Source organism: Arvicola amphibius, chromosome 8 (assembly GCF_903992535.2).
Source record: "Arvicola amphibius chromosome 8, mArvAmp1.2, whole genome shotgun sequence".
NCBI classification, from domain to species: Eukaryota; Metazoa; Chordata; class Mammalia; order Rodentia; family Cricetidae; genus Arvicola; species Arvicola amphibius.
Window position 1 is genome coordinate 51,283,614 of NC_052054.1, and position 20,745 is coordinate 51,304,358.

General features: G+C 35.2%; 1 protein-coding gene across 1 annotated transcript in view; it reads left to right on the top strand.

The window, feature by feature from the left end:
- Rev3l (REV3 like, DNA directed polymerase zeta catalytic subunit) overlaps positions 1-20,745 on the top strand; it is a 142,474-nt gene that overhangs the window by 52,070 nt on the left and 69,659 nt on the right. Inside the window, 9 exon segments of the mRNA XM_038338930.2 lie at positions 1,755-1,828; positions 3,568-3,728; positions 10,822-10,918; positions 14,198-14,292; positions 15,385-15,489; positions 16,367-16,451; positions 16,538-16,686; positions 17,294-17,413; positions 18,715-18,952. Of these exon segments, the coding sequence (XP_038194858.1) occupies positions 1,755-1,828; positions 3,568-3,728; positions 10,822-10,918; positions 14,198-14,292; positions 15,385-15,489; positions 16,367-16,451; positions 16,538-16,686; positions 17,294-17,413; positions 18,715-18,952 (1,124 nt within the window).

Sequence of the window (20,745 nt, forward strand, 5' to 3'; positions counted from 1 at the left end):
CATATTCTTAACCATTGAACCATCTGCCCAGCCCCAGTATTTTTACTTTCTGCAGTATTTTTGGTTTTGTTGGAGAGACTACGGAAGACTCACAGTCCTTATTTGTCATAGTTTTCCTCTGGCAGCTCTATTGCATTCTGTTTTCTTTTTACAGTACCTTTTCCCATCGTGTGTCTGCTGTGTGGTGCTAGGGACAGAACACAAGGCTTTACACTTGCCATACAAGTACCTTGCCAACTGCACCCAAGTCTAGCTCTTGCTGGGTACAATATTCATGTTTGGCAGGGTTTCTACCCCACCCGAGAACTCAGATCACAGGTCGTCTTTCTCCCCTGTAGTATAATGTTTTCTTTCTGGAACTTCTGCTTTTAATCCCAGTGACTTAATACTGCTTGTTTTAACTGTTTATACTTCGAGTATTTTTTAACCTTCTTTGAGTTTTGAGAAGTGATTTTAATATTCCTTAGAGAGATGTTTTTGAAATAAAATACTTGAGAATTCCTATGAACTTTCTGGATGTGAATAACAGTATCATGTAGCTGGCTCTACTGTGAACTCCTGAACCTCTTGCCCTTACCTCAACAATTGCCTGGCCAATTATAACATTTTATCACTTATTTTGTTTGCTAGATTTTTCTTATGCTTTTCCCCTTACGTTCTGAAATCTCATAAAATTAATATGACCTGCTTAATGGAATTCAGTTAATGTCAACATCTTTTGACTTTTTGAAACCTGGCTAGATTATTGTATTGCAAAAGACCTATCCTCAGGCCCAGAAATTCTTTCTTCTAGATGCCAACTTTCTACTGTTGAAATTCTCAACAAACTAGATACTTAACTTCATTCATTTATTTTTACCTTCAGGATATTTTTTTAGTGTTTCCAGTGTATATCTCTTCAATAATTTAAATTTTTAGTATTAATTCTCCCGTACCTTTACTTACTGATTTTCAACAGTTATACCTTGAGTTATCTTCCTAAGTTTATTTGTCTGTTATTACTTAATATTGTACAAGGTCTTTGGAAAAATTCATTCTCTTGAGAGGGTTTTTGCCAACTAGTTAATTCATTTCCTTTGTACTCTATTAGATGATTACTATGTTCCTTTGGAAGCCTATACTACAGTTTTTCTTTTCATGCTTCTTATGCTGATATGTTGTGCAGCTGCTGAGTTAGTTCCCTGTGGCCATTTTGTGTGGTGTCTTAGTAGTTAGGAGACTTTCCTATTATTTTGATTGGATGTGGCATGCTGATTCGTGATCCTAGTGAGACAAGTTTGTATGGATGTATTCAGCTTTTTCAGTTAACAATCAACACTAGCAATATCGCAAGTTTCTGTAGACTGCAGTGGCCTGTGGGAGTATACTGCCAGCAGAAAGTAGTTCCCTTAGACTGGGCCCAGCTACAATGTGATATGCTTTGTACATTCTCATTCAACAAACCACCACACTAATGAGCAACTTTTCTAGAGTTGTGATGATTAAGTGTAAGTTAGAAATGGTTTGCTTTTCTTTTTTGTTCCTATTTTGTCAAAGCATTTCTTTAAAAAATTTTTTTTTTCAAAAATGCTTTGGTGTTTTTATATGAAAATCTCTAACAGGTTTAGTTGAAGGTTTGGGGGGTACTTTTAAATGTGTTTTCATAATATTAAATAACTATTAAAGATTGAATTAGGCCAACTGAACCTAATTAGGACGATAAGTTCCATTTCTGAATTGCAGAAATATTTTTAAATGTTTTTCTTTTATTTCAGGCCTTTTATGGTTATCAGAGAAGGAAAGGACACTTTATGAAGATCTATCTTTACAACCCTGCAATGGTGAAAAGGTACAGAGATAAATGAGACCAAAATATCAATGACCATGACTTAAATGTTTTAGTGAGAACAAGAAAAAGATAGAAGGCTGTGTAATTTTAACACCGTTACAGTTAAGAACATAAAATGTCTACACGTATGAGTAGAAAGAGTCCCATTGCTTAGGTTTGTGGAAGGATATTTTAAAGGTAGGGTCCTTTTATTGCTCCTGTCTACTACTTTCTGTCTCGGATGTAGTGTTTGTTGAATTTTGTAAGGAGAGATGACAACTGTGTGCTGTAATGTCGGTGCCCTGTTGACCAGTCAATATGTTCAAAACTGAAAAGGAGATAGCCCTTTGATTTCAAAGTAATTTAAGACTTGTGAAAGACTACAATGAGCAGGCTTCTTGTTGGTTCCTTACTAGCTGCTTCATATTTGAATTTTTTGTTTTTGTTTTGCCTTTATTAGTCTACTCTGCATCTAACTTATTTTCCCAGTTATTCTAGAACCCATGTTATTGAAAAGCAGGAATGAAACAAACACATATTTCATTGTAAGTTCACAAGGTTTTTAAATGTACATGACAACAAAATATAAATGACCTCTTGGATTAATACTTAATGTTCTTATTCAGGAGAGCTTCTCAGTTAATATTACTGAGTTCCAAAAGTTAGTCATTTGGTAAGAGATAAGTTGAATGATTCTTTATCTACAGTGAATTAAGGAACTGTAAGAGATGCGAGAACCAAAGACTTGAAGTTTGCTTTGAATTAAACTGATTGAGCACCTTACCAAATTTTAGATAGATGATGGATAGATAGATAGATAGATAGATAGATAGATAGATAGATAGATAGATAGATAGATTGCCCTAATCCCAATAGTTATTTTCTTCTATATATAAGTAAAATAGTTTTTGTACAGCACACCCCTGACCTTATACAAAATAACTTCTATTAAGCACTAAAATAATTGTACAGAATTCTGCCAAGAAAGGACTTTTGTATCAGTTCTCCTCTGTTCACTTTTCTTGTAACCATGGAGTACAAAAGAACACTTCTTGGGGTTCTTATTATCTTTTACATACCCAGTGGTAAGAAAGTAAATATCAGTCATTTTTTTCTTTTTAAAAATAAGTTATCACAGTGTTATAATCCTTCAAATTTATTTATAGTGTGTGTCTGTGTGTGTGTCTGTATGTGTGTGCGCGCGCGTTTGTGTGTGCACCGTGAGCATAGGCTACCTGAGGAGGGCAGAAGAGGGTGTTTGATTGCCGGGAACTGAAGTTACAGGTAGTTGTAAGTTACTTGTTGTGAGTACTAAAATTTTTCTTTAAAAAAATGGGAAAAAAAGAACTTTCTGACTTTTAGTTACTTTTGGAAGGGCTGGTACAACCAGCTCCATCTTGGTAGATTTGAGACAGAGTCTTGTCTAGACTGGCCACAAACATATCCTCCTGCTTCAGCTTGCCATGTGCTGGGATTGCAAACAGTCACTGATATGCCCAGTGTGTATTTCTGTAAGTTTTAAAAATTGGTTTAAAATTTTTTCTCCTTTTAATCCATGAATTGTTTTTTTTTTAATTGAGAAAATTTCATTTTCTTTTCTTTAAAACTTTGATTTAAACTTTTAACTTCAAATTAAATACAAATTTCTGGAAATATTGAAATGAAAATTTTGTGTATTTTTTGTTTCTGTATGTAGATAGTCATTGCTTCATTTGATATTTTAAAGAACATAATTCTATAACTTTATTTTTTTCATCTAGGATATGTGAACTTTTGCAAAGTGGAGCCATAATGAATAAATTTTATCAGCCTCATGAAGCGCATATTCCCTACCTCCTACAGCTCTTCATTGACTACAATCTTTATGGGATGAATTTAATAAATCTGGCTGCTGTCAAGTTCCGAAAAGCAAGAAGGAAAGGTAAGGTTAATTTTCAAGTTCAGATTAAGGCTTTGAAACAGGTGCTATGTAATCAATGACTTACAAAATAGTATATATTGAGAAGTTAATGCTGAGTGGGTAATGAAGAAAAATAAAACTTTTGAGAAGACCTTTTCTGGCGCTAGATTGATGGTTCAGTAGGTAAGAGCACTGGCTGCTCTCCCAGAGAATCCCAGTTTGATTCCCAGCATCCACATGATGACTCAGAGCTATGTTTAATTCTAGTCCAAGGGATTCAATGTTATTTTCAAGCACCAAGCACACAAGTGACAAATAGAAATACTTGCAGGCAATATACATAAAAATAAATCCATCTTTAAAGTAGTACAAAAGACAATAGTTTACTGAAATATTCACATGCTATAAAATTCACCTACTCCTAAGGAGACAACTTGAAATTTTTCACCTATTTGGAGCTATGAGGCATTGCAAAAGATTTAAATATTTTAATCACCTTGAAGGAAACTTTTTATACTTTAGGACTCTAATCTGCAAGCTTCCCAGGCCTACCACTGCTAAGTAATCAATAATAAACTTTCTGTTTCCTGTATAATCTATCTTGTATATTTAGTATTAGTAGATTTGTACAATATGTTGAAACATAATTTTTATACTTACTATAATATTCTTAAGGTTATCCATGTGTTTTGTATTAGTCCTTCATTCCTATTAGTGACACAGTAATAATCTGTTGTGTTTATAACCTGCATTTTTTGTTTTCATCAGTTGATGGTCATTTGGAAGTCTTTCCTTTTCTGATTCTTGTTAACAATGCTATTTTGACACTTCTGTACAATTTTTTTTCTTTTGAGCATATATACCTTGGAATAGAATTTTTAGGTTCAGTGTCTAGCTTATAAAAGAAGGAGAGGGAAAGAGAGAAGGAAAGAGGGAGGATGCACGCATGTGTATGCACATTGGTTCATATACTCTTGTGTAGATAAACACTTTATCTATTGTGTTATCTCTTCCTTTCTATTACTTTTAGAACAAAATGAAATGGACATTTTTCTTTTGGTTAACATGTTCTTTCTGATGGCCGTATTTTCTTCTTTTATTCCCATAGTTCTTCACTCAGGGGTCAGCATTTTTGTCTCTAAGTTTACCAACTGTTCTCCTCCTTTGGCTTAATTTCTTCTACTATTCCCAAATCTTAATGGGCTATAGTTTGAGGACAGTCTCTCTTAAAAAAAAATCATTCAAATGTTGGGCAATATTCAAACAATAGCAAATACACTAAAAAATATGCAAATCATTCAAATGTTGGGCAATATTCGAACAATAGTAAATACACTAAAGAATATGCAAATAATAAAAAGTGCAAACCAAAAGAGGTAATGTGGTAAGGATGACTTTAACTTTGTTTACCGTGGGAAATTTAGAATCTTCTTTGAGTCAATCATACTGTTGTAAGAGAAACCCAAGTCCAGGTCTACCTGGCAGGTGGAAATTCCAGAATAAGGTTGACTCACCAGTAGATTTACCCTTAAGTTGGAACACAGGTGAAGAACTTGGACACTCTTAAGACATTCAATCCAGTTAGGATATCCTGGGACTAAAACATTCTCATATATGTAATGTGATAAGGTGGTACTAATATACTAATATTTAGATCTAGTTAAAGAAAGTTCAAATCCTCCCTAGAGCATACTCTCTTAATATTCAAGTATATGTTCAGTACACAATGTACTAGAATATATTAGAATTAGTCTTTGTAAGTCAAACCTTGTAAACACACCCCAAATCAGCAAAGAACTCAGTTGGTGTCATCATTGGTAGCTACTGAAAAATTAATCATTTGTAATCTTTATCAAGTAAGGATGCTGTGTGCAGAGTTCTACTATACAATGTTATATTCACTAATAGTTTTAAAAATTATTTTAGGCTCTCCAACTGTTAATATCCTTATGTGAAACAGTTTAGATGCAACAAAACCCCTTTTAGAAAGAAAATACTTTATAGTGACAACATATACTACATACTACATTTATTTAAACGCGTAGAGATTAATAATGCTGTGAACCTAGTTCATTACTCCCCTTCAAAGACCAAAATAATTCTTTTATTTATAAATTATTATACTAGCTAATAATCACCTCAAGTTTTAATGATATTATACTCTTTTCATCTTCTCACTGACTTAGAATAATATAAAATCTCTCATATGCAGCCAGATTTTCAGAGTGAATAGTTCTCCTTAGGTCCTAAGAATCACTAAGAAAAAAGTCATATAAAGAAGGTTGAGATAGGCTTGGCTGCCTATTAGCTTCTTTGTAAAAGGATAGCAATATGAAGCCCAGGAGAAAGTCCACATTTGAAACAGCTCACATATAGTTTCCTTAACTTCGACAGTGATACTGTGGTACTTCGGTAGAGAAATAGCTTGCATAGAGCCACCTTAACTTTGACAGTGGAGAAAGCATTTTCATTTCAAAAATTACTTCTAGAATTGTTGGATGTATGTATGTCAGGACTGGCACATACAGTTTATTGGCTTATACTGTGTGTGTGTGTGTGTGTGTGTGTGTGTGTGTGTGTATTTGTGTGTTTGTGCATATGCATGCATGTGCTGTTCCCTCCTCTCCCCCCTGCTCCCATATATGTATGCGTGTCTGAAAATTGAATCCAGAAGTCTGTACACTGTACATCCTAGACCAGCATTCTACCACTAAGCCACATCCCACTTTGCTTTACTCAGGTTTACTGCAAGAACATCAAGTGCTCTTAACCATCGAGATATCTCTCAAGCCTCAAGATACACACACACACACACACACACACACACACATGTATATATGTATTTTATGCTATTTTGAATGGAATTATTTACCTAATTTCTTAATCAGCATGTTTGTTGTTTCTATATAGGAAGGCAACTGATTTTTGTGTGTTCATTTTTATATTCTGCTACTTTGCTGACTGCATAGCAGCTGTGTGAGGTTTTTGTTGGAGTTTCTTGGGTCTTATATACATAGAATCACAGCATCTGAAAGTAAGGGTACTTTGACTTCTTCCTTGCCTATTTGTATCCCTTTTATCTCCTTGACTTGTCTATTGCTGTAGCAAAAACTTGAAAAGGAATGAAGATGGTAGACATTTTTGTCTCTTCCTGATTTTATTTGAAATTCTTTTGAGTTTTTCTTCATTTAGCAAGATGTTGAGATATTTCTCCTGCCTTCTTTGATTCTCCAGGACTTTTATCATGAAGGGATGTTGGATTTCATCAGCAGCTTTTCTGCATCTAATGAGATGATCATATGGTTTCTGTCCTGTCATATATTTATGTGACGGATTCAGCTTACTGATACATTAGTATCTCTGGGATGAAACCTGCTTGATCATGGTGGACAGTATTTTGGATGTGTTTTTTCAGTTTGGTTTGCTGGTATTTTATTGAGAACTTTTGTGGCCTTCTCAATCAGAGATACTGGCATATAATTTTCTTTTTTTAATGGTCTTTTGTATAGTTTTTCTAACAGGTTGATCTCAGCTTTGTGAAAAGTATTTGGGAATGTTCCCTCATTTTTTTGTGAAATAATTTGAAGTATATTTGTGTTCTTCTTGGAAGGTGTGGTAGAATTCTCTGCTGAATCCATCTGGCCCTGGGGTTATTTTTAGTTGGGAGATTTTTAACTACTACTTTTATCTCAATTGTATTTCATAGGTCTATTTAAATTGTTTAGTTAATCTTGATTTAGCTTTGGTAGGCCATCTATATCTAGAAATTCATCTATTTCTTTTAGATTCTCTAGTTTACTGGAACATAGATTACAAAGTAATTCTCAAGTCTTTATGATTCTCTGAATTTCTTTAATACCTATTGTAATGTCTTTATTTACATCCTCAGTTTTATTGGTTTGGATCATCTCTCTTTGGTTAATTTAACTAAAGGTTTATCAATTGTAGATGGAAGTTTTCTGTCTCAGAGTCACTTGGTGCCAAATACCCAGCAGCCACTTCCCAAATTTTACCTCACAGAAGCTTACTATTACTTATAAATGCTTGATCAATGCTCTGGCTTATTATTATCAGGCTTGCATTTTAAGGTAATCCATTTTCATTATTTACGTTCTGCCACATGGTGATACCCTTGCTCAGTATGGCATATCCATCTTGTCTCTCTGCACCTGGCCTGCATTCCTGACTCCACCCTTATTTCCATCATCCTTAATTTGGTTGTCCAGCCTATACTTCCTACGTGGCCAGTCAACATTTTATTAAACCAACTCAAGTGACAAATCTTTATAGTGTATAAGAGGTTTGTTCTACCGCAATCTTATTAATCTTTTAAAGAATTAACTTCATTTTATTGATCTTTATATTTTTATTAATTTCATCAATTTCAACCCTTATTTGATTATTTCTGCCTGTCTATTCTTGGGAGGTGTTTTTTGTTTTAGTTTTTCCAAGGCCTTTAGGAGTATCATTAATTTATTAATTAAAGATCTCTCAAATTGACTGAATTGACAACCAGGAAACCTGCATGGGACCTACCTAGACACTCTGAATATATGTTACAGTTGTGTAGCTTGGTCCTCATGTGGGGCTCCTAACAGTGGAAACAGGGGCTGTCTCTGACTCTTTTACTGGCTTTTGGGACCCTACTTCCATACTGGATTGCCTAGCCTCATCATAATACATGGGGGGAGTGCTTAGTCTTACTGCAACTTGATATGCCATGTTTTGTTGATACTCCTGGGAGATCTGCCCTTTCCTAAACAGAAATGGAGAAAGAGTTGATTGGGGTTGAGGGTAGGCACTTAGTACTGTAAACTTTCCTTTACTGTGTCTCATAGATTTTGAAATGTTGTATTTTCATTTTCATTCATTTCTAGGAATTTTAAAATTTCCTACTTAGTTTTATCTTTACCCAGTTGTTATCCAGTAGTCTGCTGTCATCCACTTGTGTTTTCTGTTGTTTCTATTGTTGTTGGTAATCCACTATACTTCTCTTGTGGTCAGATAAAATGTAGGTCAGATATTTATTGAAATTTGTTTTGTGTTCTGCTAATAATGTGTATTCTTTAGTGATTGGGTGGAAAACATTATAGATATCTTTTAGATCATTTGGTTTTCTATATCATTAACTCAGGGTTCTCTGCTTATTTTATTTCCAGATGACCTGTATGTTGGTGAGAGGAGGGTGTTAAAAATCACCCACTATCACTATGTTGAGGTTATTGATTTTTACCAATATTTTCTTTATGACATTAAATATCCCTGTGTTTAGGAGTATAATATTCTGCTGGTCGTTTTTTTTCCTTTAATGAGTATGAAGTGTCCCTTCTTATATATTCCAACTAATTTTGGTTTGAAGTCTCATTTTATCAGATACTAAAATACCTACTCCTGTCTTAGTTCTATTTGTTTACAATATTTTTTCCTACCATTTTCCTGCTGAGGTTGTAGCATGATTTCTAATTGGTCTTAATAATAAAAGCCCAGAGTCAAATATTATGGGATGAAATCTGAAAGATCAGAGAAGCAGAGCAGCCATCCATTTATTCTTGTCTCTACTGAATCCTCAGACCAAAAGGGCAATCCTGTCTATGAATCCTTAGACTGAATGTGCTCCTGTTTCCATATGCCTTATATTCTTCTCTCCCCCCAGCCATAGCCATTCCCATCTCCACTTTCATAGCATTGGAATTAAAGGCATGTGACTCTCAAGTACTGGGAATAAAGATGTGAACCATCACTGCCTGGCTCAGTTTCTCTTTGAGACTGGATCAGTTTAGTGTAGTCTAAGGTGGCCTTGAACTAACAGAGATCCATCTGCCTCTGCCTCCCGAGTGCTGTGAGGTGTGTGTGTCTTCCTGGCCACTATGGCTAACTAGTGGCTTGCTCCACACTCCGATTCTCAGGCACAAATAAAATATCACCACAGAAGGTGATGTCTGTCTTTATTGGTGAGGTGTGTTTCTTTGAAGCAGCAAAAGATAGATCCTGTTTTCTAATCCAGTCTGTTAGACTGTGTCTTTTTACTGGGGAATTAAGACCTTCCTGATGAGGAGCAGAAGGAGCGAGAACATGAGGGAGAAAGTCAGGAACGTGAGGGGTGCGTTCATTCATGGAGACAGTGGGACAGAACTAAAGGGAGATCACCAACTCCAGTTGGAATGGGACTGATGGATCATGCAACCAAACCCGGCTCTCTGAATGTGGCCAACAGCGGGGGCTGACTGAGAAGCAAAGGACAATGGCGCTGGGCTCTGATTCTTCTGTATGGACGGGCTCTGTGGGAGCCTTCTCAGCTTGGTCGATCACCTTCCTGGACCTGGGGGGAGTTGGGAGGACCTTGGTCTTAGCATAGAGTGGGGAACCCTGATGGCTCCTTGGCCTTGAGAGGGAGGGAGGGGAGGTATGGGTGGAGGGAAGGGGAGGGAAGGGGGAGAAGGGGAGGGGAGGGAAGGGAGAGGAGAAGGAGAGGGAGGGGGGAGGAGGAGGGAAGGAGATGGAAATTTTTAAATATAAAAAAAAAAAATAAACCATGAGGAAAAAAAAAAAGACCTTTAATAGTCAGACTTGCTATTGAAAAGTGTATATTAATTCTTGTCATTTGTTGATTTCTGTGGTGTTTTCTCTGAACTCTTTGATTTAGCAATTTGAACTCTAAAAAGTACATTTCTTTATTTTTAATGAGATGTTAATTATATTTACCTGAACATTTAGATATACACTTTTATTATACTGTGACATTTTGTAACTGTTTGTTACTCTAATTCATTGCGAACACTTTTTCCTACTCTTAGTTTGGAATTACTGCATTCAGCTGTGCATATGTAATCCTGCGTATCAGTAAATCTTTAAGATACAATGTTTAGGTACACTGCATGATTTGTAAACTATTTTACAAATAGAACAATTTTGCACAAATTATAACCTTCCTGATATATGCAGAGTCTGCCAGGTCTGTAAATTTGAGACTGTTCTCGTCTACAAAATGAGTTCTAGGTCAACCACAGCTATGTTATGAGATCCTGTCTCCAATAATAAATAAATAGGTAGATGAATTTATTGGATAAAATAAAAAGTTTAAAAGTATGATTTATTTAAATTTGCCTTTTTCTAGGTGATACATCACATGCAACTGGATCATTAAAGGAGCAATTATCAGGAAATTCTGCTGCGGGTACTTTGTTTAGGTGGGAAGAAGATGAAATACCAAGGTTAGCCAATGATGTCAAAGAAGGGAACGTTTATGTGTGTTCTGACTATGATCAGTTACTGTTGGTTATTATAATTAAAACTTAGCCTTTTACTATATTGGGTCTTCTAAACATTTATTGTAAAAGCAAGTCTCAGTATTGGTATATAACGTGGCTGCCAAATCTGATGATCTGAGTTTGATCCCTGAACCTATATGGTAGAAGAGAACAGATTTCTACAGGTTGTCATCTGACCTCTCCATGTGATGATACACACACCTGCACAATATAAAACACACAATGTAAAATTCACTGTGACTTTATAAATAAAATAAATAAAAAACAGATCATGGAAACATACATAGTTAATTACCTAATTAATAAAAGGAGTCTGATGTAAGTTGTTATATTTCTTGCCAGTATTAGTCTTCATCAAGCAGTCTAAATTGAGGTCTTGTAAGTTATCAAGTTAAAAACTCAGTTATTATAAAATGGCAATTTAAAATTGAAGTAACACGTTTTTAAATAACCCTTTAGACTCTAAATATTTAGGAGGTATGGAAATAAAGACATGACAAAATACAACTTGTTTCTTTTACTGTTTTGCTGATTATACTTATTGTTAAAGTTATAGCAAATTCCAAATGCTTAGATTTTCCTACCGTAAAGCAGACATGTAATCACTACTTTTCTAAGTTATTAGTAAGTTAAGGGATTTCTTTTCTTGTCCTACATTACATTGATCAAGCTTTCTTGAGCCTCTTATTGGTCACTGCGTTACTGGCAACATGGTTATAGTTTTCCTCTTTTTAACTACATGTGTGTCACTCAGTTTTCAAAAGGTTTTAAACTTTCATTTTTTTATTTATTGTGTATATGAACACATGCACAGCAATCAGAGGACAATTTGTGGGAGTCACTTTTCTCTTTCTACCATATAAGTCCTGGGTATAGAACTCAGGTCATCACGTTTTTTAGCAAGTGTTTTTTTTAACCCAGTGAGTTATCTTGCTAGCCTTGTTTTATTCTTTTAAATTTATTATTATTACTATTATTATTATTATTATTATTGTTTGGTTTTTCAAGACAGGGTTTCTTTGTAGTTTTGGATCCTCTCCTGGAACTAGCTCTTGTAGGCCAGGCTGGCCTCGAACTCACAGAGATCCTCTGCCTCAACCTCCCAAGTGCTGGGATTAAAGGCGTGCACCACCACTGCCCGGCATGTTTATTATTTTGAACTATATTTATTAATTTATTTAATATGGTGTTGTGTGTGTACATGCACAGACATGCATGCATATATATGTATGTATATATGTATATATATACACGTGTGTGTGTGTGTGTGTGTGTATGTGTTATTGCAGAAGTGTAGGGGTCATAAGACAAATCTCAAGTTGGTTCTTTTGTTCTACCATGTGAGGTCTTGGGGTCAAATTTAGGTCTTTAGACCTGCCTGCAAGCACCCTTCAGAACCATCTCCCTAACTTACTGATCTTCGTGGGAAAGTAAGCACACTGAAAGTGTGCTGTTTTGGGGTTTTTTGTTGTTGTTGTTGTTTTGTTTTGTTTTGTTGGTATGCGTTTGTTTGTTTATATATGTGTATGGAGTCCAGAGGTCATGGTCAGGTGTCTTCTGTAGTTACTTTCCACCTTATTTCTTCCAAGTTTTTCACTGACCCTGGAACACTTGGGTAGAATAGCATTCCTAAGGAACTTCCTCTCTCCTTTCTTAGGGATAGAATTACAGAGTAAGAGTCTTAGACCCAGTTTTTTACATGGATATTGGAGAACTGACCGTCCTTTTCATGTTTGTATGGCAAAAATTTTACTGACTGCGCGATTTCCCAGATGATTTTTTTCTTTCCTTGGTAGCAGGTTTGTGTGTTTATGAGCGTGAAGAATGGGGCGGACCACTAATATTCATTGACTTTATTTTTACTCTATATTAAGAAAACAATGAATAGAGAGGCCATTCTACTTTGCGAATTTTTTTTTTCTGAAAGGTAAAGGATGTTGTGATAAGTTAGCTTTACTATGCCTTTCTGTAGGAATAGTGCAAAGGTGTGTGTGTTTTTGTGTTTTAACAAATTACTTTCTGTTTTGTAGTGTGAGGGTACTGTTAATGATCAGGGCCAGACCTCAGGCATCCCAGGCAGGCTTTCTGCCATTGAGCTATACCAACAGTCATGACAAATTAATAATGTCTTATGTCCCACCTTAGGAAAAGACAATAGAAAATGAAAGTTTCCTAATGTTTTTCTTAAAACATTTAAAATAGGGGCTAGAGAGATGGCTCAGTGGTTTAGAGCTCTGGCTGCACTTTTAGAGGTCCTGAGTTTAATTTCCACCCACCACATGATGGCTCACAACCGTCTGTAATGAGTTCTAGTGCCCTCATCTGGCCTGCAGACTTATGTGCGGACAGAACACTGTATTCATAATAAGTAAATCTTTAAAATAAAAAAAAAAACATTTAAAATAACATCCAATATAATGTTAATAAAATCTTCATCTCCTACTTTCAGGTAAAGTTATTGATCTTTCATTCTTCATTTAGAATCTGTTCTCGCATGAGATCTTGCATTTGGAACAGACAAACTAGGACCTGTACCAGATTTCTGTGCATTCTGAGAGCAATGGACAGTTACATGGTGTCTTCCTAATTTTCTTTTTAGTGGGTCTGAAGGTCAAAAAATCTCCAACTAACCCCTGTTTTCAAGTCAAAGGCATTAGTGAAAACTTGTTGTAGTTCTTATAAAATTAAACTGTTGTCACCTTTGCTAGCAATAACTCACTGTTGAACGTTCATGTGGTTATCACTTCAGTAGGTCAGGAATAGCCAAGGACAAGAAGAATAGTGAATTGGCCCACTTTCAGTGTGCTTACTTTCCCTTATCTGAAAATCATGCAGGGAGAAATGCTTCTATGCAGCTTACTTTATATATTTATGATTTTTCATGAATCCTTATGTTGTCCCTCTGTTGTCTTGTTTTCTTTAGCCAGAACAGCATGCTGAATATTAATATTCCTTATGTATAAAATATGATTCAGAATATATAGACTGTACTTTAAATGTTATTAGTAGGTTGTCCTTACAGTTTTTCTTATCCTGTCATTAATTTATTACATATACATAGTATCACGAATAATTATGAATTCATTTGTTAACCTCAGGTTTTCTCATTACTACTAAAACACAAATTCCTGCATAAGAAATCTCAGATCCCCAGCAGCAACAACAATTTGGGGAGTTTGTGCTAGCACAGTTACTGTATTTATTGATATCATTTCTTTACAGCTCTTTATTACTGGAAGGTGTTGAACCTCTGAGTACATGTGAATTAGAAGTGGATGCTGTAGCTGCTGACATCTTAAATAGGCTGGACATTGAGGGTACGCACACAATTTTTCTTAATATGTATTTTTATTTGTAAAACATAATGACAAAAGTAGGGTAGAAGCATTACTGGAGAAGTATAGAAGAAGAAAACAAGATATTTCAAGTGTGCTCTTTGTTTATGATGGGAGGGTATGTTGACTAGCTTTCTGTTGCATTTAGAAAAATACCTGGGGAAACCATCTTAAAGAAAGACTTCTTTAGGTGTCTCAGTTTCACAGGTTTCTGTCCATGGTCATTCGGCGCCATCATTTCCAGGCATAAGGCAGGAGGTCATGATGATCAGTTATTCACCTCATGTAAGCTAGGACTCAGACAGAAAGGGACCAAGACAAGATAAATACAGCAGCACTTCCACTCTTCGTGACCTACTTCTTCCAACTGTGCCCACTCCTTATAGTCCATTCAATTCTAAATTGAATGGATCATCCCATTGATTAACTTACTGCCCTCGTAATCCAGTCACTTCTTAAGTGTAGCTGCCAGCCTGGGGCCAAGCGTTCAACACATGACTCTTCAGAAAACATTTTATATTTCGTCACAATGGGTAGTCATTTTGCTCTTGTATATTTCCATCTGCTTGATTTTATTTACCCAGATATGAAACTAAGTGACACTAAATAACATTAGCCAGTGTAAAATAATTTCATATACTCTGCCCTTTGATTGTTTTATATACAGGCTATATGTCATGGAGAGAACTTTTAGATTTATTTCTCATCAGATCTCTGAATTTTATTTATTTGGTATTTTTCCCCAATCATTATAGGACAAAAAGCTAGAAAGGAAGCAACATGATAAATTTCGAGTTGGGTTAATTTGTCCTTTATACCATATACAGTAAATATTCTTCTTAAAAGATAATATTGTTGGGCGTGGTAGTGTATGCCTTTAATCCTGGCACTCAGGAGACATAGGCAGTCATATCTCTATGGGTCCCAGGCAGGCCTGAGTAATATAATGAGTTCCAGGCCAGTCAGGGATTCACAGTATCCCTGTATATCCCCATCCCAAAAAGGTATTTATTAAAGCTTAGGGGTTTATAGAAAGAATTTTTCACTTTGACCCTTGTAGTATTGTGATTGCAGCTCAAATTGGTGGAAACCCTGGGCTCCAGGCCATATGGGAAGATGAAAAGCAACGGCGAAGAAACAGAAATGAAAGTTCTCAAATTAGCCAGCCTGAGTCACAAGGTATATGCCTGATAATGCTTTAATGACTTAAGGAAATATTTTTAGTAGAAAAATATAGTCATTGAATTTTCTCTTAGTACTAGATTTTATTTAATAAATTACTTTTAATTTTTCTGTGCTTCTTACCATCATTGCTGTACAACCACTAAATCTTTATAACTATCTCCACATGTCATTGTATTATCTTTTTTTTTGGTTTTTGTGTACCTTACCTTTTTGCTTCACTTTGTTGTTCTGTGTTCATCCTTTAGTATATTCTTCTCTTCTTTATTTCCAAATAAGATACTAAAGACCATGGGTCTCAACTTAGAAACACCATATAAACCCTCACCTTGATTTAAGAAAAATATTCATTTATTATAATAGTTGCTATATTCTGAAAGAAGTTGAGAGTTCACATGCCACAGAATACAGCGAAACTTTAAAGATAAAGTGTAAAGGACCACTCAGAAAACAAATATTGTAGTAAGTCTCTACTGAAGTTCAATTAAAATTTTGAAATTTTATTGTTATATCTAGAGTGCCAAAAATGTTTTGATAAAATTTAAGTGCCTTTTTATGCCTTTTAAAATTGAAATATATTTTACAAAGGAGAAAATTTCTAATTTTGAAGTATATGATGTGATTGTGGGTAGAGAACAACTTTTTTCTGTTTTGTTTTAAGCTATAACTATAAAACTTCAAATGATAAGTTCTTAATTTTATTGTTAATAACATCCATTTCTCTTTTGTATAATTCTGTAACAGGACTACTTTTAGGTTGTGGGATATGAGTTAGAAGAAAGATAAGAAATTGCTATGATTTTTCAAAGCTCCTTTAAGGAGAAAGGAAAAGTATTTCATTCATTGCTATCTAATGCACTTTTCAAATTTAAAGATTGCAGATTTGTGCCAGCAACAGAAAGTGAAAAACTATTTCAGAAGAGACTTCAAGAAATTCTCAAACAGAATGATTTCTCTGTGTAAGTGTTATTTGTTATAGATATTAGAGCTAATTTTATTGTGTTGTTATATAGTTTATTATAAAAGTTATGTTTTAATTAAGCAGAACATTATCAGGATCTGTGGACTACAGCAATGGATCCCAAGAGTTCTCTGCTGAATTAACATTGCACTCTGAGATTCTTTCTCCTGAAATGCTTCCATGTACACCAGCCAATATGATAGAAGTCCACAAAGACACAGGTTTGAGCAAAGGTGAAATTATCTGATTATCTTTTCAATTAAACAGAAAATACTAAATCAAGCATCATTGCATTGAACACTTAAGTTAATATTTGGCTGTTTGGTTGGTTGGTTTTCTCCTAAGAAATAAATATAGATATAGCAAAAATTATTTCCTATTCTTTTACCCTTTCTATGTCTCTAAAGGTTTTTATGATTAGCCGCTTTGTTTCATATATAGCGTTTTTAGGCAGGAGGATCCTAGATAACATTTGAATGTGCTAAATAATAGATACAAATGAAGTACAACAAAAGAAATTGTGCTACTGTGGTTCTTTGCAATGCATTTCCTTATTTTAACCTTCATTTTCTGATGATGAGTTGAAGCAAATTAAAGGCCATGTGGATTTCTTCATCTAACAATTGGGTTTTACATTCTTTGCTCATTTCCCATTAAGTCGCTGGCTTTTTTTTATTAAATTTGTGTTGCATTTTTATTTATTTCACTAACATTTTACAATTTTAATGTAGAGCTATACTGTAATATCCCATAACTTATATAAAATCTACTGTGTAAACTGCTAACTTTTAGAACTTCAGTCATTGTCTCAATGCAGTTTGTATTCTTTGTCATCTTAAGGTAGCACTAGACATAAAGTAGAAGAGGCTCTTATTAATGAAGAAGCTATTTTGAACCTCATGGAAAATAGTCAGACTTTTCAGCCTTTGACTCAAAGACTGAGTGAGACACCAACTTTCAGTAAGTAAATTTATCATGTTTTAATCACACACCCCACTCTTTTTTTGTTTGTTATTATTTTATTTAAACTTTTCAAAATGTATATATTGTATATTGGGAATATTCCCCCTCATCCCTCCTAACTCCTCACCTCACCCTTCCTCCTGTAAGTCCTTAGTTCATTTAGGCAGTTTTACTTCTACTTTCAAAGTATATACACACACGCACACATGCACGCACGCGCGCACACACACACATATAATTTTTATGTATCTGTCTATAATCTGGGAACCGCAAATTAAAGGAAATGTGCAGTATTTGGATTTAGTGGATGTTTCATTATGTAGGCAAGACTAATTGACCAAGAGTGAGTAACCATCCATCCGCTACTGTTCTACCCTGAGGGCTGGAGGATGAGACAGAAGTCAGCTCTAATCCTGCCTTTCTCCTCTGGTTGCAAACACCCATCCTGATATATTTAACATATTAAAATGCACACTTTAAAGATTACAAGGATTTTAGATGTGTGCCAGAAATTAAGGACATTTTATACCCTGTGCAACAGTAGATGAAGATTCCAGTTTTATCACAGCCTGTTAACCCTTGATACTTTGTGAGTTTTTAACTTTAGGAATCTTAGTATATATGGTATAACTTCATAAAATATAAGCTATGAAAAAACTTTTAAAAACTTTATGTATCTCAACTAGATTATATTTGACTATCCTGTGTGTAAAGTTTAAGTGTGGGATAAGATGTTTACATATATATCTTATTATACTTAATTAACTAGCATTGCTTTGAATATGCTTTACTTTGAACACTTATGGCCATATTTTTTTTTTAGTGCTTGTCCATACCTAAGTACACTTGGACAACTCTTCAAAAACATCAGTCTCTGGGTCCTACCTCAGAAATTCTCATTTAATAGATGTGAGATGGAATCTGATAATTTTCTTTTTTTTATTTGAGCTGGGGTATAGAGTTTATTTAGTGGGTTATGGAGGGGTGAGGGAAGGATAGGAGGGAGAAAGGGGAGAGGAGGGAGAAGAGAAAGAAGCAGAAGCTACCTTTCCAAAAGGGCAGACAGAGAGAGCTAGCGAGAATTTTCTTTTTAATAAGGTCACTAATTCTTCTCATTCAGATGGTGTAAGGAGCTCATTTTGACAGGAGGATTAGGTAATCCACTTGATCTTTTGCACTAATTATATTCTTTTTAGTGTGTGTCAGCATCTATTGTGTTGGTTCATAATCGATATCAATTATTAGATCATTTAGAAATTTTAAGCTATTTGTTGGTGATTAATTTGCTTGTTTTATAGTGGACAGTAGTCCTGATGAAGCACTGGTACATCTTCTTGCTGGTTTGGAAAGTGATGGATATCAAGGAGAAAAGAATAGGATGCCTTTACCATGTCACTCCTTTGGAGACTCTCAAAATCCCCAAAATAGTGATGATGAAGAAAATGCACCACAGATTGAAAAGGAGGAAATGGAGCTTAGTTTGGTGATGTCCCAGAGATGGGACAATGATATTGAAGAACATTGTGCCAAAAAGAGGTGATTTTTTTTAAAAAAAAAAAAACTTATTTCAGTTACTGTAATAAATACTTTTTGTCACGTTGCTGTACTTTTGTAGAAAATTATGTTATTATTGATACTGTAAGATGCCTTGTGAAACTGACTTTTAAAATCCCTTCTAAATAATGACTTTTTTGTGTAGCATATATTTAATGTTCCCAGCAAAATAATCTGCTACATTTTAAACCATCAGTTCTGTGTACAGTATTGACACATCTGAGGAACCAATGGGTAAAACTGAAGCTCCCCTAAACCACTGAACTTGAAAAGAGTGATTAGTAACTGTGAATGGGTCTGAATAGCAGTATGCAGTGTCAGCTTAAAAATAAGAAGTGACTTTCAGGTCTGATTAGACTGAGTGAATTAAATACTAAACATAAGCAAATAGCTGGCCTAATCACACATGCCTTTAATACCAGCAAAGGCTACATATTAGATCTTACCTCAAATAAATAGTCTCAGAAAGAAGCAAACAATGTTGTTATGGTTTACTTTTAAGGTCAGTAAGAACTGGATATAATGGTGCATGCCTTTAACCCCAGAACTCATGAGACAAAGGCAAATGGCTCTCTGTGAGTTAGAGACATCCTGATCTACATAGTAAGTTCCAGGACTGCCAGGGTTACAGTGTAAGACCCTGGCTCAAAACAAACAAAACAAAACAAAACAAAAAAACCAAAAAGGTTTTCTAAAGGAACAGTGTAAGCTAATAAATGCTTGGCAGATAGCTCAGGCTTGTTATTAGCCAACTCTTACATTTAAATTAACCCGTTCCTATTAATCTGTGTATTGCCACATGGCTCTTGGCTTTATTTCTTCTCTAGCATGTCTTGTTTCCTGGGTGGCTGACTGGTGTCTCTCCCGACTCTGCCCTCCTTCCCATCATTCTTAGTTTGGCTTTCCCACCTAATTTCCTACCCAGCTACTGCCCTGGCCTTTCAGCTTTTATTAACCAATGAGAGTAATATGTAATCCTAGTGTAAAAAAAAGGATTGTTCCACAACAGAACAGAACTGATAGAAGGAATATATATTTATAATGGCTATATATAATATATAATATAAAAGGATATCCATGAGATTGTTTTACAGGATGCATACCAGCAACAACCATCTTACAGTGGAGAAGCCAAGAATCTGGTAGTTGTTCAGTATACGAGACTAATGTCTCAGCAGGCCCAATCTGTTGTGCCAGGAAGATTTCCTGGAGAGCTGCTGTTCTTCAGTTTACACTGGAATTCCAAAGAAGTTTCTCCTCCCCCTCCCCCATACTGTGAAGGAATGCCACAGCAACAGGATAGATGCCAGCAAGAGTGAGGGCAAGCAGACAAAAAGCAAGTTTCCTTTTTCCATGCCTTTTTATCTAGGTTGCCACCAGAATGTGCTGCCCACATTTAGGGTGATACTGCCTGCTTCAGGTAATCTGATCTGGAAAGTTCTTCCCAGGAATGCCCAGAGATACACATTTCAGTTAATCCAGAGTCAGTCAGGTTGGCGACCGAAATTAGCCATCACAGACGTTGTGGTTCTCTAATTAGCCTCTGAGCGAGACTCAGACATCTCATAACCATATTCGAGAGAAATTGAATGGTAGAAATGTAGAAAGGAATTTGTTAAATGTATCCTATATATTAATGTTTTGTTTTTCCACGTGTACCACAGTTTAAGAAGACTGAGAGAGTAAAGAGAAAGAAAAAGGAGACAACTAGAAAGATCTGTGAACACTGTCATTTTTAAAGAACATTAGAATAGAGGATATTTGGTCTAATTAGG